This window comes from Hipposideros armiger, unplaced genomic scaffold (assembly GCF_001890085.2).
Source record: "Hipposideros armiger isolate ML-2016 unplaced genomic scaffold, ASM189008v1 scaffold_415, whole genome shotgun sequence".
NCBI classification, from domain to species: domain Eukaryota; kingdom Metazoa; phylum Chordata; class Mammalia; order Chiroptera; family Hipposideridae; genus Hipposideros; species Hipposideros armiger.
This window is the reverse complement of record NW_017731765.1, coordinates 1,192,746-1,212,459: the sequence shown is the minus strand read 5'-3', so window position 1 is coordinate 1,212,459 and position 19,714 is coordinate 1,192,746. Positions and strand designations below refer to the sequence as shown.

The 19,714-nt window shown below is 46.6% G+C and overlaps 1 protein-coding gene across 1 annotated transcript in view; it reads left to right on the top strand.

Moving 5' to 3' along the window:
- Window positions 1-19,472, top strand: part of LOC109394189 (mastermind-like protein 3) — a 153,847-nt gene extending 134,375 nt beyond the window's left edge. Inside the window, exons 3-5 of the mRNA XM_019664049.1 lie at window positions 6,978-7,253; window positions 11,403-11,487; window positions 15,982-19,472. Of these exons, the coding sequence (XP_019519594.1) occupies window positions 6,978-7,253; window positions 11,403-11,487; window positions 15,982-16,979 (1,359 nt within the window). The 3' untranslated portion in view covers window positions 16,980-19,472. The remainder of the gene's footprint in view (window positions 1-6,977; window positions 7,254-11,402; window positions 11,488-15,981) is intronic.
- Window positions 19,473-19,714: the final 242 nt, after the last annotated feature.

Sequence of the window (19,714 nt, the reverse complement as noted above, 5' to 3'; positions counted from 1 at the left end):
TGCCTTTTCTTTCTTTATACTTTTATGCAATGTTTTCTAATTTTTCCAGTGATAATTTTTCCAGCAAAACATGCATTTTTTAAGTAGTCCAGTGTCTAGGTAGGATCCCCATTCTGCTCATTGAGAGCCTAAAAAGAAAACTAAGTTTAAAATCTTAGTCCTTACTTTCTTAGGAACTAAGCTAGAACCGGAAACACAGCACTTCCCTCACCCCAACTTTCTAGAGCTGCATGTTCAAGAGGCTATAGCAACAACCATAGTAACAACAAGCTATTTGTTACATGGTCACAGTGGGCCAGTCACTGGGTCCTTGATAAAACCAGTTTCTACCCAGGCTTGTTTCAGCCTGGGTAGATGTAAACAGCTCCTTCTTAGAGGCTGAACAAAGAACTTGCTGGACCCATTCAGCAGGTTTAGCACTGGGCCCCTAATTACTGCCGTTTCAGTAGTAAGCTTCCTAAATTGATAAATTGCCTCAAAACTCAATCTTCTTTGGGACACAACCACCACACATCATAAAGCAAACCGTTCTATACAGTCTTCTTCAATAATCTGCTGAAACAGTGGGATTTACGTGGGCCAGGTCCTGTCTCCAAACCCACTGTGAAAAACTGTGCTGGACAAAGAAATTCTGTAAAAGAAACCACCATCCTGAAACCAAGTTTCTGCCCTGACACTTGATCAACTTCAAAGAGAATTCTAAGGTTTTATTTTATTTTGTTCCTTCCTTCCACTTATGGTTGAATGGGTTGATCTTATGCCCTTTTTTTAAATGTCAAAGTTGATACCACAGAGTCATCCTAATTTTGGGTATCAGGCAGCATATAAAAAATGACGTATATTTTTGTGCTCTTTCAGTTTCTTCCTTTGATCCCAACAGAGTTTCTACTTTTTTATTCTGTGCCCATTCCTCTCCCCCACTCCCACCCCCCTTCCCATTTCTTTTTACTCCAAAGTCCTCTTGGGTGGTCTGCTCAATTTAGACCAGATGCATGTTATGGTCAGTGAAAAAGTCAGAATGCCAAAGACACCACCACCCGCTGTGGGACCTCAGACAAGTTACTTAACCTCTCAGAGACTTGGGGTTATTTTAGTCAGTAAAATGAGTTTAATTATGGAGGGGAACGCACCTAGTATAGGGCTTTACTTATAGTATATGCCCCATAAGTGTTTAGTTGTCTTCTTCCATTGTTGCCTCTGTTTTCTGTATGTTGGAAGAACTTTTTCCAACCGGAGGAGACTTTCCTCCCATCATAGTTATCCATAGTTCTACCTTATATCAGCCCAGGGGACGGGAAGTCTAATGACGTTTGTTGTTTCTTTCTTTTTTAGAAAACTGCTTTTATTCTATTAGTAGTTGGGAAAACTAAAGGTCTAGTGATGATTGATGCTTCCTCACTGAAAGGCAGGACACTGGCCCTACCAGTCCTCAGTCTTGGCTGCTCCTCAGCCTCACAGCAGAACTGCACAAGTCCTCCCCTTCCTGTGAATCTTTTCAGAATTCTTGGGTTTGCATTGCCTGAGCAGCCCTCTGAAAAACTGAGAATTTTGTTCCAAATGCAGAATCTGCAGTAGTAACCTAAGCAACAACCCAGCCCTCTGACTTGCTTTAGAAAATGCGGGGTTTACTATCTATCTCATCAGGGCACATAGAGCTGGGAAGCCCCATGGTTACAGTAAGTGCCCATAAACCAGGATTATTTGCCCCAGTGATTCTCAAACTGTGGGAGATGGTAATTACAGGGGGGGCTTGTTAAAACACCCCCAGAGGTTCTGGTTCAATGGGGGGGGGAGCCTGAGAATTTGCATTTCTCACTATCTCCCAGGTGAGGCTAGTGCTGCTGATCCTGGAACCACACTTTGAGAACCCCTGATTTAGCCCATTATTGTTACCCAACTGCCCATCCTGGAAGTGGGGCAGGTTTTAGCATCTTCTTAGCCATTTCCTTTCTATAGTGCTTCATTAACTCTTTCATCTCCAAAGTTTCCACTGTCAAGGAGAGTCTTAGGAATATGATTTTCATTTGCGGGGATGGGTCCTGAGACCGAGGGATCAGGTGGCGTCCCCGAGCCACATAATGCCAGTTCACCACCTTGAGCCCTGGGAGCCCCAGCCAGGTGCCTCCACCCAGCCGGCAGTGGATTCATCCCATGCTGATCTCCGACAAGGAACTGCTGAACTCTTTCCCAGCAAGTGTGATGTTCTGCATGAAACGTTAGCTTCCACCTTTGAAAAGACTTCCCCCTTGGGAAACAAAACTTGAATAGTACCTCCGCAGGGGAAAAACCTCTGGACGCTGGTGAGAGGTTGGCCATAGAAATCTCTCGATGTGTATGTAGAATGTAGGCAAAACTCCGTTTGGGCTGAAATTGATGTAATTTGTTATTGAATTACTCGATCCAGTTCAGTGTGTGAGAAAAGAAGAAAATCCGTGCTTTTCAGAGACATCCTATTTGTTTATATATTGATGGATTACTTTTACCTACCAGCAACAACCCTCTTCTCCCCACAACCCCCCCCCCCAGCCACTGGCACAGGAGGCGTGGCGGTGGCGGGGAGATGCGCCCCCCGAGCGCGCGCGGGCCGCGGACCCCGGGGCCCCCGGGCGGCTCGCCCGCCCCCCGCGCCGCCTTGCCCGCGCCCGGGGCCACCTCCACGGTTCCTTTGTTAGGGACGCCTGCGCGGAGAGGCGTTTTCCGGCCTGCCGGGATCGCCAGCCCCACTCCTGACTCCTTTAAGAGTCCCCTAAGGACTTGTAAGCATATAGGCTCGAGTCGAGAGGCTAAATTACGCCCCAGGGGACTTTTTAAGTAAAATCCTAAATTTCATTTAGGCTGTTCGTGGGCCACGCGATTGCACAGGCAACAGAGGCGCGCCCCTCCGCGCCGGCTTTGTGCAGCCGGGGCTCCGGGGGACCCTGTCCTTTCGGAAGGTTCTCCGGGGTCTGGTTTACGCCCCTTCCCCCCCCCCTCTCCGGTCCCCACCTCCCGGCACCATCTCCTCCCGCTTCCAGCCCTTCCGTTTCCTTGCACGGCCTCCCCCAGCCCACCCCCTGCAACCTCCCTCCCCGCCGGCTGGAAGGAACGTCGGTAATAAGAAACCAGTTCAGTGTCAGTGGAGAGGTGGGGGGAGATCACCCCAGAGATACACGGCCATGGAGAGAGAACTCATTTTGTGTAAAGAGGGCCTCGAGTCACCAGGGAATTCCTGGATTGTCTCAGGCTGTCGTGTGTGATGTCCATCACGCCGTGCGAACACCATCTGCTCGGTATTAGGCTCTCAGTTGCCAGGCTACCTGCTGTACGCAGTAACACTTGACTGCCTGGCTCCACGTTCGCAGCGTCGCCCAGACGCGCGGGGCGGGGGCCGGGCTGGGGGAGGAACGGGAGTCATGATTAAGCCATCTGCAAGCGGAGGGGCGGGGGACCTGCGGCGCGGGCGGAGCGGGCGGACGCAAGCCCGTGGCTCGGGCCGACACCACCATCTGCTGGGGCAGAGGAGGAACAGCAGCTGTTCCCTGTTTCCCCCCGACGGGGACCGCCTGAAAAAGGCTCAAGCCCTGGGCGTCCATCCTCCATCAAGACACTTAGCCACCAAGCCCCGTCACCCCAGTCTCATCAGCTTTTTGTGATCCCCACGCCTACGAGCCAGCGATCTTTGGCTCGCAGCCAGCAACCCCAGCCCCTCTCACCCAAACACTAGGCATGTTCTTGAAAACACTTAAGAGAAATAAAGCTTCCCTGCGCACAGATTTATAAATAAACAGCTGGCTGCTCTTGGGAGATATTTTTACCACAGCTGCTTTTTGAAATAGAAAACTGCTTATTTGGGGAGGTAGGGTGTTTCTTACACCTCCTACCTCTCCCCAGCCCTTAGAAAATTGCTAAGATCTTCTCCCTGAAGGAGGAAATATGTAAAATCCGTTCATTGCTTTTGATTCCCTCCCTCCTTTATTTTACTGAAGAGTGAGAAGTTTGGGGAGTAATGAAGATATATGTAGCCATTTGGGTTTCTGACGAGAAGAGACTGAATGCGGATTCTTGGGAGAAGGCAAGGGAGGTCACTGGGCAAGGAAGAAGCCAGTAATTAAAACTAAAAATACTGCATCATTTGACTTCAAGGCATTACATTTCTGGTGACGAAAGCTCAGCCTGGTTTTCTCTAATTGCACACACACTGTGTGTCCTGCTTAGAAACAAGAGCAGTGGCCTGAAAATTGACAAACTATTGCTCATTAAGCCCTCTTAGACTGGAGGTTAAAAGCCACCATGTAATATGAAACAGTTAATGGCTCAGCCAGCTCAGTGTGTAAGGTGAGTCGCTTGGTGCATCTTCTCGCTTTGGAATACACACCTGAGGCTGGGGCCCTAGGTGTCACTCACCTGCTATTGAATGCAGCTGAGCTGGTTGGGAGAGTCCTAAAGGTATGGAAGGCAATCCTTTAAAAATGCATATAACCCTCCTGGCTCCACGTCTTCAGGTCTTCAGTGAGAAACCTGGAGGCAAAACCTTTGGGAAGAAATCATTTGGGGAAATATCCTGGGAAGTAATAACCTAAGTATCCCTTTGGGAAGGTTTTCTCTCTCTCTCTCTCTCTCTCTCTCTCTCTCACACACACACACACACACACACACACACACACACACANTCTCTCTCTCTCTCTCTCTCTCTCTCTCTCTCTCTCTCTCTCACACACACACACACACACACACACACACACACACACACACACACACACACACTGTGTTTTTGAAGTATTTCTTTTTGCTGTAGCAAGACAGGGCCAAAACTGGTTGGACGTGTATCAAAATCGTCACCGGGCAGAGAGAAAGCTGGGAAAGCAAGTCACTACTTACCACTTGTGGGCATGCGCTCCAGCTACCCGGCCAGGTCACACAGGACAAGAATATCTCAAAGTGTGCAAAAATAAACAGGGCCAGCCCAGACCAGCCCGCTCATAAAATCAAGCTGAAGAAAACTTTATCTTCCCTTGGGTCTCATTTTCTTTCCCACTGTCCTCCTTATCAAAACTGGAAAATAAATATACCAAGATACACAGAAGGAAAGCCCTGTATATCTGTATTTTTGCTGAGCAGTTAACTATATTTCAGTGTGAATTTATCAAAGTGAGACTAAAATATCTTGGCCCCTGCAGGGGTTAGTCTAAAAGTAAACTGGTAACATTACATAGTTCTCTACCTAATAATTGTTCATAAAACTTTGTCTTTTCTCCACAAATGGACTTCAGCAATGACACATTCGAAAAATAGAACACAGTACGTTTATGGGAGACATATTGTATATTTTGTCTACAGGCAATTGCACAAATAGGTGCACACTTGGCACCACGGACCTGTAGCCTGGGAAAGTCCTGTTCTGGTAGAAAGAATGCAAACTTAGACTCAAGTTCAGTGTTCTACTTTTGCTAATTCTGGGTCTTCCATTTCGTAACTGTGTGACCTGGGCTACTGCACTAACTAACCAGAACTTCTTTGGACTCTTGTTTCAGGTGTGAGAGGAGTAATGGTTTTGGGGGGTTTTTTTTTTGTTTTTTGTTGTTGTTGTTTTGCCTGTTTTGTTTGGGTGGTGGAGTGGGAATTAATTACTTGAAACTTGAATGAACTGAAAGGACCATTTCTGCAGAATGTTCAGACAATGCTTCCCATTACCAGCTGTGCTTGCTAGAAGGAACAGGAAAGGAAGTGTCTAGAAACTAAATCTTCTGGTCATACACCTACTCTTTACATCAGCTCTTTTTCCCTAGTCGTCTACACTGTCCAGCTGTTACAGACTTCCCTTCTGAGCCCAATCTTAAGTAGTCACGTGGGCTGTGTTGTAAATAGGTCTCTACCTACCACTTTACCTTCTATTCCTTAAGGACCGGGTCCTTAAAAGTTGCCATCATTTGAATGACTGACACATAATTACAGAATCCAGAGACCCAGTTCAACACCCCACATTTAAATTATCCCAGACATGCCAGACTCAGTTCTGTTTTTGAAGATGTTGGGAGATTACATATCTGTGGGCAGTGTAACATATTCCCATTTTGCACCATCAACTCTGACCAGCGGGATTTTTTTTTTTTTACATTTATCAACGCTTTCAAATGTTGCAATTACAGTTGACCCTTGAGCAACATGGGTTTGAACTGCGCAAGTCCACGTATATGTCACTTTTTTTCAATGAATATGCAGTTGGCCCTCTGTATCCCTGGGTTTCACATCTGCGGATTCAACCAACTGCGGATCAAAAACAGAATTTTTGGAATCCGTGGATGTGGAGGGCCAACTGTATGCATTGACCTATGCCTTTTTATAGGAAGGACTTGCCCATTCCTGAGTTTGGGTCTCCATGGGGGGTCCTAGACCGATTCCCCACAGATATCAAGGGAAGGCTGTAGTTAAGTTTTGGAGGAGTCTAAAGTTATATGCAGATTTCCATCTGCACAGGGGTCAGCACCCCAAACCCCCATTTTGTTCAAGGTTCATCTGTAATTGGAATTCCATCAAACAGCAGATCTGTATGAATTCCAGCAATCTTCCTTAAGTGTCTCTCCTACTACCTAAGATAAAGTCCATTTTGGCCAGGTCAGCAGTAAGGATTAAGAGGTAAGGTCACACTGCCTCCTTCCAGACTGAAGGTGAGCCCAGTAAGAAAGGGCTTAGTGCCTTTCCTTTGGGGGAATGCAGAATGTTAGCTGAACACCCTTGTCCCTTAATCAGTCCCATCGGAAACAGGCTAGACTTGGTCTCAGATTCCCAGAGCCTTTCTCTATGACCTTCTCCTACAGCTTCTGTCATTCTCCTGTGATCAGGCCACCTGTGAGGTCTACTGGATTGTTTGTAGGGAAATAGAATGTGTGCCACTCAGAACCCCTGGGGTCCACAGCCAGGGCCTCCGCCCCACTCAGCTTCCCCGGTGCTTCCCTTTACATGTGGAATCATTGCATTCTCTCCTCTTCCTGCCCTCCCAGGAGCAGCACCCGGTTGGGCTTCCCCGGACCACTGGCCCCATGCAGTCCTCTGTGCCCCCAGGCCCAGGCAGCATGGTCTCAGGCACCAGTCCCGCGGGTCCCGGCTTCCTGGGCAGCCAGCCCCAGGCGGCCATCATGAAGCAGATGCTCATTGATCAGCGGGCCCAGCTGATGGAGCAGCAGAAGCAACAGTTCCTGCGGGAGCAGAGGCAGCAGCAGCAACAGCAGCAGCAACAGCAGCAGCAGCAGCAGCAACAGCAGATTCTGGCCGAACAGGTAACAGGGGTCCATGGCGGGATTCACTCACTCAGCAAGCATTTATTCAGCGCCTGGGGTGTCCGTGAGGGAGTTCCAGTGCTTGTCCAGTGCTTGTCCGAGGTCTAGAGCTTCCCGGAATCGCAAAAGAACCCACCGGATTTAGACCTTTCAGTGACTTAGGGGTTTTTTTCCTCAAAATGAATTAGTTTGTTCTTAAAAGACTGGGCAAATGGGCCTTCACACTGATGGCTGACGCCTAAGATGTATCGTCCGTTCAAGCCTGACTCCTTTTCTCCTGGTTTCTGGTACAGGGGTCTGCGTCATCGGCACGGGGGTGAGGAGGGCTGCCTCCCATTCTCCCCAACTCGAGCCATTTGTAGCAGGGAGGAAAAAAGAAAATGATTCGGAGAACTTTGTCTCTTGAAAGAAAGTGTTGGGAGGAAGGATTGAGGAGAATTCTGCAGAATTGGTTATGAACAATAACCAATGGAACAGGAACAGGAACAGGAACAATGGAACAGGAACAATAGCAGAATAATAGGGCCCACAGAACTACCTGCAAACCTGAACTTGGGGTCACAGAAAGGGGGCAAATTTAATAGAATCCCAGCAGCATTTAAAACAGCTCAGGAAATCTTGAAGTTAAAGGGAGGCCTAACACTAATAAAGCCTCACCTTAGGCGTCTTTATCCACCCTCGCCATATGATTCCTCCAGCTTTAAAAGACAGCCTTCCCTGCAGGCTGCACTTGGAGGTTTCAGTGTGGTTCTTTTTGGGGTGATTTGTTTTTTTTGTTTTCGAGATGCCCAGGCCTAAGCTAGGACTATCCGAGGAAAGGCCTGAGGCCTTCCACAAGAGATCCCTAGACGGCTCCTGTGCGGGTCTGCATAGAGCATCTCACTCTTGTATTGTAGGAGGTGTGAGGTTGTCATCTAAGGCTCAAGGCCCAACAGAGCTCTGCCTCAGTTATGCTTCTAGACTGCTCCTGACAGAATCGTCATTTTGGAAATTTCTCAAGCATCCTCCCACACTGAGACACAGGCATGTTACTAGAGTCTTCTAACCAAGAACAGCAGTTCAAAGTAACACCAGTTATCATCGTCCAAATAGAAAAATTGTACCATTGAGCACAGTTCACTTATGTTCCCTTTTTTGCTTTGGATCCTGAACAGCTGTGTAATTATCTCCCTTTTTACCAAGGTCAGTCAGCTGCCTGGCAGCTCTTGCACAAACAAACCTCTCTCCCTCTCACCCTGCATAAGGTGTGTGACAAGGAACCTCGCTAATGTCCCTCAGGCAGTGATGAATGGAGCTGCCGAGCGGAGGCTGGGCTTTGTAAGGCTTCTCCTCAGCCAATCCCAGGGGATGTCAGGTGTGCCTGATACTTTGAGTGATGGCTTTAGATACGTGTGCTGTGACTAAGACACAAAACAGAGACAGGGTAACCAGGCAGAACTAGGCTATGCCAGCTCAGGGGTGTGCCCGACGGGGCGAGGTCAGCCAACCCTGGGAATGAGGAGGAGGCAGAAGAGGGGGAGGAAAGCTTCCACAGGGTGACACCCACAGACTAGGAGATGAGCGAGTGGGGGACCCCTCATCCAGAATGCAGAGAAGTACAGGGCTCCTTGGAAAAGATGGGGAAATGAGAAACAGCCATGTACCAAGAGATGATGAGGGATCAAGGAAAGAACAATTCACTCGAGCTCAGAATGTGTCCAATCTTTGCCTTGTGGTATGATTTCAGGAAAACCACTTAACCTAATCTGGCAGATGAGGGGAGAGGTTTTAATAATTTCCCAGCCTTCCTCATATGGCTGTTGTAAGGATCACATGAGGTACTGTGTGTAAAACTCTTCGGAAACTGCACACATGTATATGGGAACCTGTCACATAACCCAGGTGTCACAGAATAGCTGCAGCAACACGTGTCCGCCATCCTGTGGGACTAGCCCGGAAGTGAAACCGGGAGACTGCGCTGAAAAATCTCATGTCTCCGTAGCATCTTACCTGCGCCCGGAGACAGTGCTGCCTGACGCAGGCTGTGTAAGGTGTACAAGCGGTGGGCTGTCACCTTTTTGTTGGAGAATGAATATTGGCATATCACTGTCAAGCTGGGTTTCCTGGTCTCTGCTGCAGCAGTGACAGTGTCCTCACACTTTCAATTTTGTAAACAGCGTATTGGAGACACTTGGGTTTCCTGAAAGGCCATGTGAGGGTAAACAGAAGGATGTGGAATCTTGCTGATCTTTGGGAACTTTAAAATGATTCTCAGTGGACCTAGAAATCAGAACAGAGCTGGTTGAAAGCAGGTGTGACGTAACATTTAATGCCTTATTCTCAAAGAGCGCAGGGCATGTCACCTCCCATCCATTCACAAAGGTTCCACAGAACCTAGGACTTACCAGCTGAAAGAAACATTAGAGATCATCAAGTACCTTCATTTTACATATGCGGACACTGAGGCCAGGAGCTGATGGGCTTGATCTGAGATCACAGAATGAGAGAGAGGCATAGCCGGGACTGCACTGCATTCAGGGCCTCCTGACTCCTGACCAGTGGCCGGGTCCCACCCCACCACAGGAGGCCCCGCCCCACCCCACCACAGGCTACCCCACAGTGTATTCCCAGTGGGACAGTTCAGTTCTTACATGGTATGGGGAATGTAGCTGGGGAGAAGCTTTTAAGTGCTCGGCTTACTTTCAGTAATGCCGTTACATTGCTGTGTAAAAGATTAGCATGGTTTCTTGTCTACACTTTATCTACACAATTAATTAATGTTAACAGTTTGTGCAAAACACCCTGGTAAGCACCACTGAATAGGGTGCACAGGGAGGAAGCTGTTCTTTTCTTTCGTCGACAGGCCTTGTCGAAGGGAAAAAAAAAAAAGAAAGAAAGAAAATTACAGAGCTGCCCAAGAACAAAAACAAGAGAAAAAAATAGAAATAAGCACATGTGTTAAGAAGTGGCCACTGTGTGTTATTTTTATAATGAACACTGTAAAGAGCAGGCCCCTTGTTGTATGTTCTTTGTAGCCCTCGCAGATGAAAGGTGCTCAATGAATATGCAGCAGCTACAGACGCAGGTTAAATGACACGCCTAAGGTCACTCAGCTACTTGACAGCAGACTGAGAACTAAGACCCCTCTCTGTTCTCTCCACCTCACTCTTATTTTGTCTTGCGTTTCGCATACAGCATGATAATGATCGTAATAGCCTTTCTAGGATGTTGGTAACAGCGCCAGCAGTGCAGGGTCCCCGTGAGTGGAGGAAGACTAAAACGCAGGCCTCTCGGTTTCCTGGAGGAAGTACATGCTGTCTATGTGACTTGTCGAGATGGATTTGACAGGCAGCCTGGCTTCATGGGAATAAGACTAGCCTTTTTTTATAGCCTCCGAGAAGCCCATGCTCCTATACCTGAAGCATCTATTTAGGTCATTAAGAACTAGTTGCTGTCCCTTTGAGCTCGGTCTCCACAGCGTGAAGGAGAGCATGCAGGCTGATATTGGAAAGTCAAAGGGAAAACTGCCTCGCTCTGTACACATTCCTCACAAGCCAGCAAGTCCACACATCAGAAATGCCTCGGACATTCACCCAAAAGGCATGGAGAGGGGAGTTCATAGCCGCGGTAGTAGGGACAGCCCCACATTGGGAACACCCTAAAGGGCCGTCGCTAGTAGAACAGGTAAATTAACTGTGGTGTATTCATGTGACGGAATACTCCTCAACATGTGAGAATGAACAGACCACAACTACACACAGCCACATGGCTGAATCTCACAAATATAATAAACGCAAGAAACCAGACACCAAAGCCAGACACAAGCACGTTGTATAAATCCACTTAGATAAAGTACAAACGCAGACGTAACTGATCTGTGTTGCTGGGTTAGGGGTCAGGTGAAGGGTAATGACTGGCAAGGGGCATAAGGGGCTCCTGACAATGTGCTGTGTCTCGATCTCGATGCTGGTGACCAGGAGTGTGTTCATTTGTGACAAATCCATCAAACTGGACACTTCTGCTTTGTGCACTTGCCTGTATGCACATTATCCTTCAATACAAGGTTTATTTTTGGGGGGAAAAAATGCGCCTTCCTCAGAACCGCAGGATATTTAACTACATGCTCTGTCCCCATTTCACCTCTGCCCTTCTTGTCCTCTGTCGTTCCAGCAGTTGCAGCAATCACATTTACCCCGGCAGCACCTTCAGCCACAGCGGAATCCCTACCCAGTGCAGCAGGTCAATCAGTTTCAAGGTGAGGCCCGTGCATACCTCTCCAGTTGGGAAGCGTAGTGAATGCATGGCCAGTTGCCTGATGCGTTATGTTCATGTCAGGTAATATTAAAGGTGTAAGAATGGAGGGTACCAATCAATCAGAATGCATTCTTGGTTAATGCCTGGCACAGCAGGGGGCCTCCTTTTGGTCACTGGGTCCCAGAGAGGTCTTGGTGGCCCCAGGGAGGGGTCAGGGTGACTGTGGAGGTGGGACTGAGGCAGCTGATCTTTGCCAAAGGTACTGAAGCATTTCAATATCGTTCAACAACCAATAAGGGCCTGCTGGTCCAATATCAGCCTTGTGACCACAAGAGGAAAAATCCTGTACCATGTCTTTCTTGCTAATCCCAGCCGGTCAGCTGGCCAAGGCCTTCACTTCCAACAGCCAAAGTGGAAGAATCTGGCTTGCAGCAACCACTAATCTCTACTGAATGTGGAAAACAAACAAGGCTTTGTGGATGGTTGGACTGTCTTGATCCTGCTGCTCCTTGCAGAAATCCCAAATCATGGCCCCAGTAGCAACGGGCACACACCGTATGCTGAAGGTTGTTGTTCTGTTGTAAAGTAGAAGGTCCACTCAAATGTCAAAACCTTTCCATCTCCAGTAGGGAGAGCCCCTGAGGGTCCTGCATGGGGTGGAGGATGGGCCTGGGGGCCTTTCCCAGTCTCATCCATAGGCGTTCTCGGGAGTCTATAGGGGGTCACCTAACAACAGAAACCCTAATCCTGATCCCTACCCTTTTCATGGGACATAGATCAATGTGTCCCAACTTCTCAAGGGTAACCTACGCTTTGAGAATGTGTCAGGAGCTATGAAGCTCCTTACACAGAAATATGCATATATAAAAATATATATGAACTTTGTACATCATTTCACAATGTTTCCCACCCCACATAAATTTTGTTTTACCCCCAGTCTATGATCTAGGGTAGCATTTTTCAGTGTTTGGGTTGCAGTACACAAGTAGGTTGTGAAGACAATTTAATAAGCCACAACTAACATGTTTAAAACGAAATATGATAGAAAAGAAACTATCCGAGTGTATCAACAAGGGAAACTTTTGTTTTTGTTCCAAACCCGCATGTGTAGATACTGAAGCGGGTACTGTAAGTTGCAGTTTAAAGATCTAAAAGCCACTGGTGTTCACTGCCAGATCTCACAGAAAGCCTGTGAAAACACCGGCTTTTGAGTAGCTACTGCTCCCTTCCTCCCATCCCTGGGACATTTATATCACTTCAGATTCCTTTGGACTTGACATGGAAAAGGACAAAAGACACGGGGCTGTCCTCAGGTGTTCTGTGCCCTAAATCAGTGCCAATATTCTTTGAAGAATTATGTTTCTCACTTGGTCATGGGTGGGGAGGAGCAGAAATAGTCTTTGCTACATGGATCGTCTTTGTTGCAGACACAGAGCACCCCTCTATTCCTGTAGTTGTCACACTTTAGCCTGCATCGGAGTCCCCAGCAGAGCTTCTTAAAACACAGACGGCCCCGCCCCCACCCAGAGCTTGTCATTCTGTAGGTCGGGAGTGGGACCTGAGAACTGACATTTTAAAAAAGTTCCCAGGAGTTGCTGCTGCTGCCAGCCTGAGGACCACACTTTGAGAACTGGTGCTTCATATTATGAACTAATTAAAAACATGAAATCTAATAAACCCAACTTAGTGTCCCTTGAGTTTTCTAGGTTCATAACTCATTTATTATTTTTTGGAATAAAGGGACCCACCAAAATTGAATAATTCCTCTGTAGTATGAGTTATTCTGAATGCTTTGGTTTCACTTTAAAAGTTCTACTCTTTAAACTTTTCTAAAACCCCAAAGCACAGGTAATCAACCTAAAAATTTCACTACACTTAAGCTAAATAGCCAGTGACCTTTTAGGGTTCCTGAGCTGATTGAGAGATCTATATATTTACTATCTTTAGTGTTTTCATTTCTAGTAACACCCGAGATAGCACAACATTATGTATCTGGGAAAATAGCAAATTGATAAATAAGAAATATTGTTTTTGGAGATAAGTGTTGGTAGGAATACCTTGCATGAGAACCTTAACACATCTCAAAGGCTTTAATGACTCTCTCTCTCTTACTGAGTTCTGTGCCTCTGGGCAATGTTACATGCCTATGAGGAAATGCTTGTTTTTCACAAATACAGACATCTTTGAGTGAAGATAGAACATAGAACCTTTTAGGGAAAAAATTACATATTATCATCTCCTATTTGAACATGGAAGATTTTCTTTGACATTATGATGTCAACCAGTAGACAAGAAAATTAATCTGACTATGGTGTCTCACAATACTATCTATTTTAGACAAAAATAAGAAAAAATAGTCTGTTGTTTAACATATGTAGGAATCAGATAAAGGCAAATTGATCCTTTGGACACATTTGAATTTTTTTCCTTTGTGTATTTAAAATTAGTGAAGGCATAAAACTAGATTCATAAAAGGCTTTTTGTTTTTCTTAGGTAGAAAATATGGTTGCTGATTTTAAAACACCCTTTTTTCTCATAAGAATTACACCTAGATTATGCAGTCATTTACACTAAGTGAAAATAAAGATGGCTTGGATTAATCTTTTATTTTAATACCTCTTAAAAGCCATTGCAGCATTTCTGCCCTCTTAATAAAGGAAACTATTTCTCATTTAAAAACTTAGTCTGGACAATATCCAGTCCCTCAGCATGTCCATTTTAAACCTACAAAACAAATGTACAAAATATTATAGTCTTTCTATGTATTTCCAGCAGCCCATCAGCCTGTTTGTGTAATTTGGGTCTATCTGACCAGTCTCTGAATCAGCAATATTTTTCCCTTAAATTTTAAATAAACAACTCAATAATCCATTTCAGCACCGTTGATCAGATTGGCCGTGCAGTCGATACAAATTTAGTGGTTAAGGTCACAAAACTTCATAACGAGATTATAAGTTGCACTGTATACTACCATCCAGTATTTAATCAGGAACTTTTGATTTCTTTTAAATAAATCACTTAGATGTAATTAAGCTTAAAAAAAAAAAAAGAATGGAAACATTTCTAGGAATCTCTCCCAGATCTTTCAAGTTTCCCCACAGTAACCATTTCATGTTTCAATGCAGCATGATATTGATCTCAAGCCTCAAAAAGTTAAAGTCATAATCAACATTCCCATAATTTTCTTTCTTAAAGAAAGAAATAATATATGGAGACACATTTGCTGCCCAGAAATCAATACCCCCATCAGGAAGACAAAAACACACTTCGGTTATCTGCCAAGGTGCCAGGCTTAACAAGGTTACGGTATTCTCATCTGGTTTCTCATCTCAGTTCCAGGGAGGATCAAATTTGCTTATGATATCGATTGGCTCCCATGCTGCATCCTTTTTAAATGTCCAAGAAAAAAAAAACTATTTTTCTTTGTCTCATAGACTTAATCATTAGCAGGGACATAGAAAAATCCATTTCTTGCACCTCCTAGTTTTTTACAGCATTGACTGGGGTTCTAAGGGTGACATTTCTATTCTCCTGGCTGGTTTGGAGATTTCCTGGGAACATGGAAAGAAGGACTCACTCAGATGCCTAATTAGAGTGGAGTGACTTGGCACATTCATACTCTGGCCAACTTTTAAACAGCATCATTAAAACTGTGTTAGCAATCTGCTGAGAGACGTAGTCATTGCCGATTTCAAGGACTGGACTTGGCTGGAGAGAGCCATAAGTTCATTGCCAAGTAGCAAGTAGCAGGATACGTAATTTCTTTTTCTAGCTCAGGAAGCAGGCCAGTTTGCACTGACATGTTATGACTCAGAAAATCTGGAGCATGTGGAAATCGACGGAGTGGGTCCAAAAAATGTCGCATCTGTCGAAATACTCCTTAGCAGAAGCAATGGCCTTTAACCTCTCAAATCCTACTCAAGTCTTCAGGGAAATTAGTCTAATGGTCTTTACTGATAGTATTCTCTACTGAACCATGTTCCACTTCACAAATAGAATATGCAATTGCCATTTCTTCTTAATTTAGCCTAGGAGGCAAATTTCACTCTCACCTCCAAGAAACATGGTATCTAATTGGTTGAGGAGGGTATCATATCAAGAAGAGTGAGAAAAAATTTGCTTCTGAAATGTGAAAAAAAATCAAGGTAGTCAAGTGAAAAAATCAACTATGAAAGCATGTGTACAGTATGATCCCAATTTGTGTATGTGTGTGTGTCTATATATAAATAGTAGCTCTCGGTGGTCATCTCTGGAGGGTGAGAATTTGAGTGACTCTGATTTTCATCTTTGTGCTTTTCAGTGTTTTCCAAATTTTTCACAATCAGCCTATGTTATAAGCAGAAAAATAATAACTGTTTTTTATCAAGGATTTATTATCAGAGTAGATCCTTTCATATAAAAGAATTTTGTCACTCTCAAAGAAAATTCCAACACTTTGTTGCAATACATTGCCTATTGAGAAGAGTGAGTGGTGCGTGTCCTTCTCTCCCTGCAGGTTCTCCGCAGGATATAGCAGCTGCGAGAAACCAAGCAGCCCTTCAGAGCATGCGAACATCACGGTTGATGGCACAGAATACAGGCATGATGGGAATGGGACCTTCCCAGAACCCAGGGACAATGGCCACAGCCACTGCCCAGTCAGAGATGGGACTGGCCCCTTATAACACCACGCCTACCAGCCAACCAGGAATGTACAGCATGAGCACAGGAATGACCCAAATGTTGCAGCACCCAAACCAAAGTGGCATGAGCATCACACACAACCAAGCCCAGGGGCCGAGGCAACCTGCCTCCGGGCAAGGGGTCGGGATGGTGAGTGGGTTTGGTCAGAGCATGCTGGTGAACTCAACCATGACTCAGCAGCACCAGCAGATGAAAGGGCCGGTAGGCCAGGCCTTGCCGAGGCCCCAAGGCCCTCCAAGGCTGCAGAGCATTATGGGAACGGTCCAGCAGGGAGCCCAGAGCTGGCAACAGAGGAGCTTACAGGGCATGCCTGGGAGGACTAGTGGGGAATTAGGTTCATTCAACAACGGCGCCAGCTACCCACTTCAAGCCGGCCAGCCGAGGCTGAGCAAACAACACTTCCCACAGGGACTGAGCCAGGTCGTGGACGCTAACACTGGCGCGGTGAGAACCCTCAACCCGGCTGCCATGGGTCGGCAGATGATGCCACCACTCCCGGGGCAGCAAGGGACCAGCCAAGCCAGGCCAATGGTCATGTCTGGCCTAAGCCAGGGCGTCCCGGGCATGCCAGCCTTCAGCCAACCCCCAGCACAGCAGCAGATGCCCAGTGGCAGCTTTGCTCCAAGCAGCCAGGGCCAAGCCTATGAGCGGAACCCCCCTCAGGACATGTCATACAATTACAGTGGTGAAGCAGCTGGCGCCTCGTTCCCTGGCCTCTCGGACAGTGCCGACCTCGTGGACTCCATCATCAAAGGTGGGCCAGGGGATGAATGGATGCAGGAGCTTGATGAATTGTTTGGAAACCCCTAGTCAAGAGGGGCCCCCAGGAGCCACAACTCTAGTGGTTAAAGCATAAAACGTGAAAAAGAAACAGGATGTGGACCCATCCTTGTTTTATGTTTTTTTGACCCACGTAAACTGAGCAAAACTGCAGCTGGCTGACAGTGGAAGATCCAGGTGCCTATCCACAGCCCCGCTGGGCCTCCTTTCACCTGGTTTTCACACAGCAGTCAAGAGGAGACGCCCTGCAGATTCCTGCTGTGAGAGAGGGAGACACACCAGAGGCAGGTGGGGAAGACGAATCAGTCCCCCTGCTCAGCCCTCTCTCTGAGCACCTGGCCCAGCGAAAGCTGCTCCAACCCAGACAGACTGCTGCCCAAGGTGAGGCATCTGCCCGCCCCTCCTGGCCCAGGCGCCGAGACTGCGGCGTTGGAGACACAAGAGACAGAGCCTCGGGCCACAGAGAGCCCCACAGAGACTGCTGGGTGCCCAGGCTAAGAGCACAGATCAGAAATGCCCTGAGCGCTGGCTGGAAAAGAGATGTCAGGCTTCAAGACCTGCTACTGTGTAGGGAGGGCAGGCACGAAGTGAGATGCTGCAGGGAGACTACCAAGGATCCTACCAGCCTGTCTCCTGCCCCATGGGGACCCTCACAAATGTTAGAGGCTTGCTGTGGGCTGCCTCGCAAGGATAGCCAAGTGAGCTGGGAGGAGGGCCCGTCCTGGAGTCTTGGGGCAGCGCCCTCTGCTGGCGACCGCGATACCCATCACTCTCGGTAGTTCGGCGGGGAGCCTCCTGGGAGCCCAGTACAATGGTGACGCTTCCGGCAGTTCCATCTTCTTCCCGCGCCACCAAGTGAGGAGAGCTCAGGGGGTGCTGTGTGCCTGCCAGCGTGGCTGCCTTTCTCCCCAACCCCTGCCCTGTCCCTCCTTGCGTCCACCCCAGCACCCTTGCTTCTCCTCGCAGGCGGTCCAAAAAGAAATGAAGCTTTGTCTTTAGGGAGCCTGGCAGAGTCAAAATAAGTGCGAGAAGAAGTTAGACAATGCCCGACATGCAGGGGCGACACTGGAGTTCCCCTCTCCCGTGTGTAGAGCTGAATGAATAGCCCCTGCCTGGAACTGAGTAGGCTGCTCTGATGCTCTGCATCTGATACTTCTGGTATTCCCAGGGAGGACTGGCCTGGAGGTTGCCCGCCTGGGCGCCCTTTGGGAAAATCCCAGGGATGATGCTGTAAATGCGGCCTTGCCCTTAATCCCTACTCACCAGAAAGACAAATCTAAACCCCTGAGAGATGAGGCACTGAAAAATCAATTGCTCCACCTTACACATTTTTTGATGGTAAAAGGAGGAAGATATGGTTCCTTTCATAAGGGTAAAATAATCCATTTCAAAAGTCCTGTACAGTTCTCTTTGTAATTCACTGAAATCTGCTCTGACTGAAGTCTGTCGGAAAGGAACAACAACCTCCACTGTCATAAGGCTCGTCTCTTAAATACAAGAACTTACCTGTCCTGTTTTGGAGGCCATGTGGCATAGCTGTTGTCCTGAGTGAGAATGGCATGTGCCCCCTCCCTCCATGTCCGAAAGGCTGGCCCCTTTCTGTGCAGTCACGTGCAGCGGGCCATACCAGAGCCGAGGCCGGGTACCATGGAGAACCAGACCAGCTGCACTCTGGGGGAAGTCCTGAAAAGGGGGTCCAAACAGAAAGCTGGGGGCAGAGGATGTAGAGAGGCAGCATGCAGGCAAACACTTGACTTGTTCTCCAGGTCTTAAGGTTATGGATCTACTCAGCAAGGAGCAGTGGAGACAGAGGTGGCCAGGTAGATGAGAGCCCACACAGGGGCCGTGCTTTCTCTGGGAAGAGGTGATGGCAGGGAAACTCTTGAGTGAAAACAGATGAAAACCAAAAAAATAAAAAATAAACAAACGAGAAGACACGGAATACATAATTACCTTTTTCTGAAAGGTACAGGAAATAAATATATAAGCAATGATGAGAAGCTAGAGGTGGCTGATGGAGGAGGGGCTCCATTATCTTTCAAAAGCTTCCTCCAAATGCTCAGCCCTGGGACCAACTAAATAGAAAGGTAGATTTTAATAAGGTGGTTTTGTTTTGTTCTCGTTTTTACTACGGTGCTGATGTATGTAATGTCTAAAAAAGTTATTTGTAAATAAGTTTTTACAATACTGCAGATATCACTGGGTCTACTATCTGTAAAAAATATACATATAAATATATATATACTGTTTGTTTAAAATAGAGTATTTTTATTTCATTCCTTAACTCATCGTCACAGCAGTGGTATTGCACTTCAGATGACATCTAATTACTAATTTGTACTGTATGACCTATGGCAACTTGCTCCATTTTATTCAGATTTTTCTAGTTTTCTGTTTTTACTTTGTACATTGAGCATTGCTTATTTCCTTTTAAGAAATGTACAGAGCTCTGAAATGTAGAAATGAAGTGATGTTGACATACCACTTTTAAAGAAAAAAAAAACAAATAAAAAGTTATCTGAATCAACCGAAAGTTTATTTTTGGATTGTCACTGGATCCCCAACCTTAATTAAGCAGATGTATTATGACAGAGTTTTAACTGATTAACTGCAGTTCTTGTCTCAAAATGTTGATACCATTATTTAAACATTTATGTAACAGTAGAGATCAATCAATCACTCACAGCCTTTTTAATTCAACCACGCAACTAAAACATTCTAAATTTGCACTCCGGAGGATATGGCAAAGGGAAGTGAAGACAAGT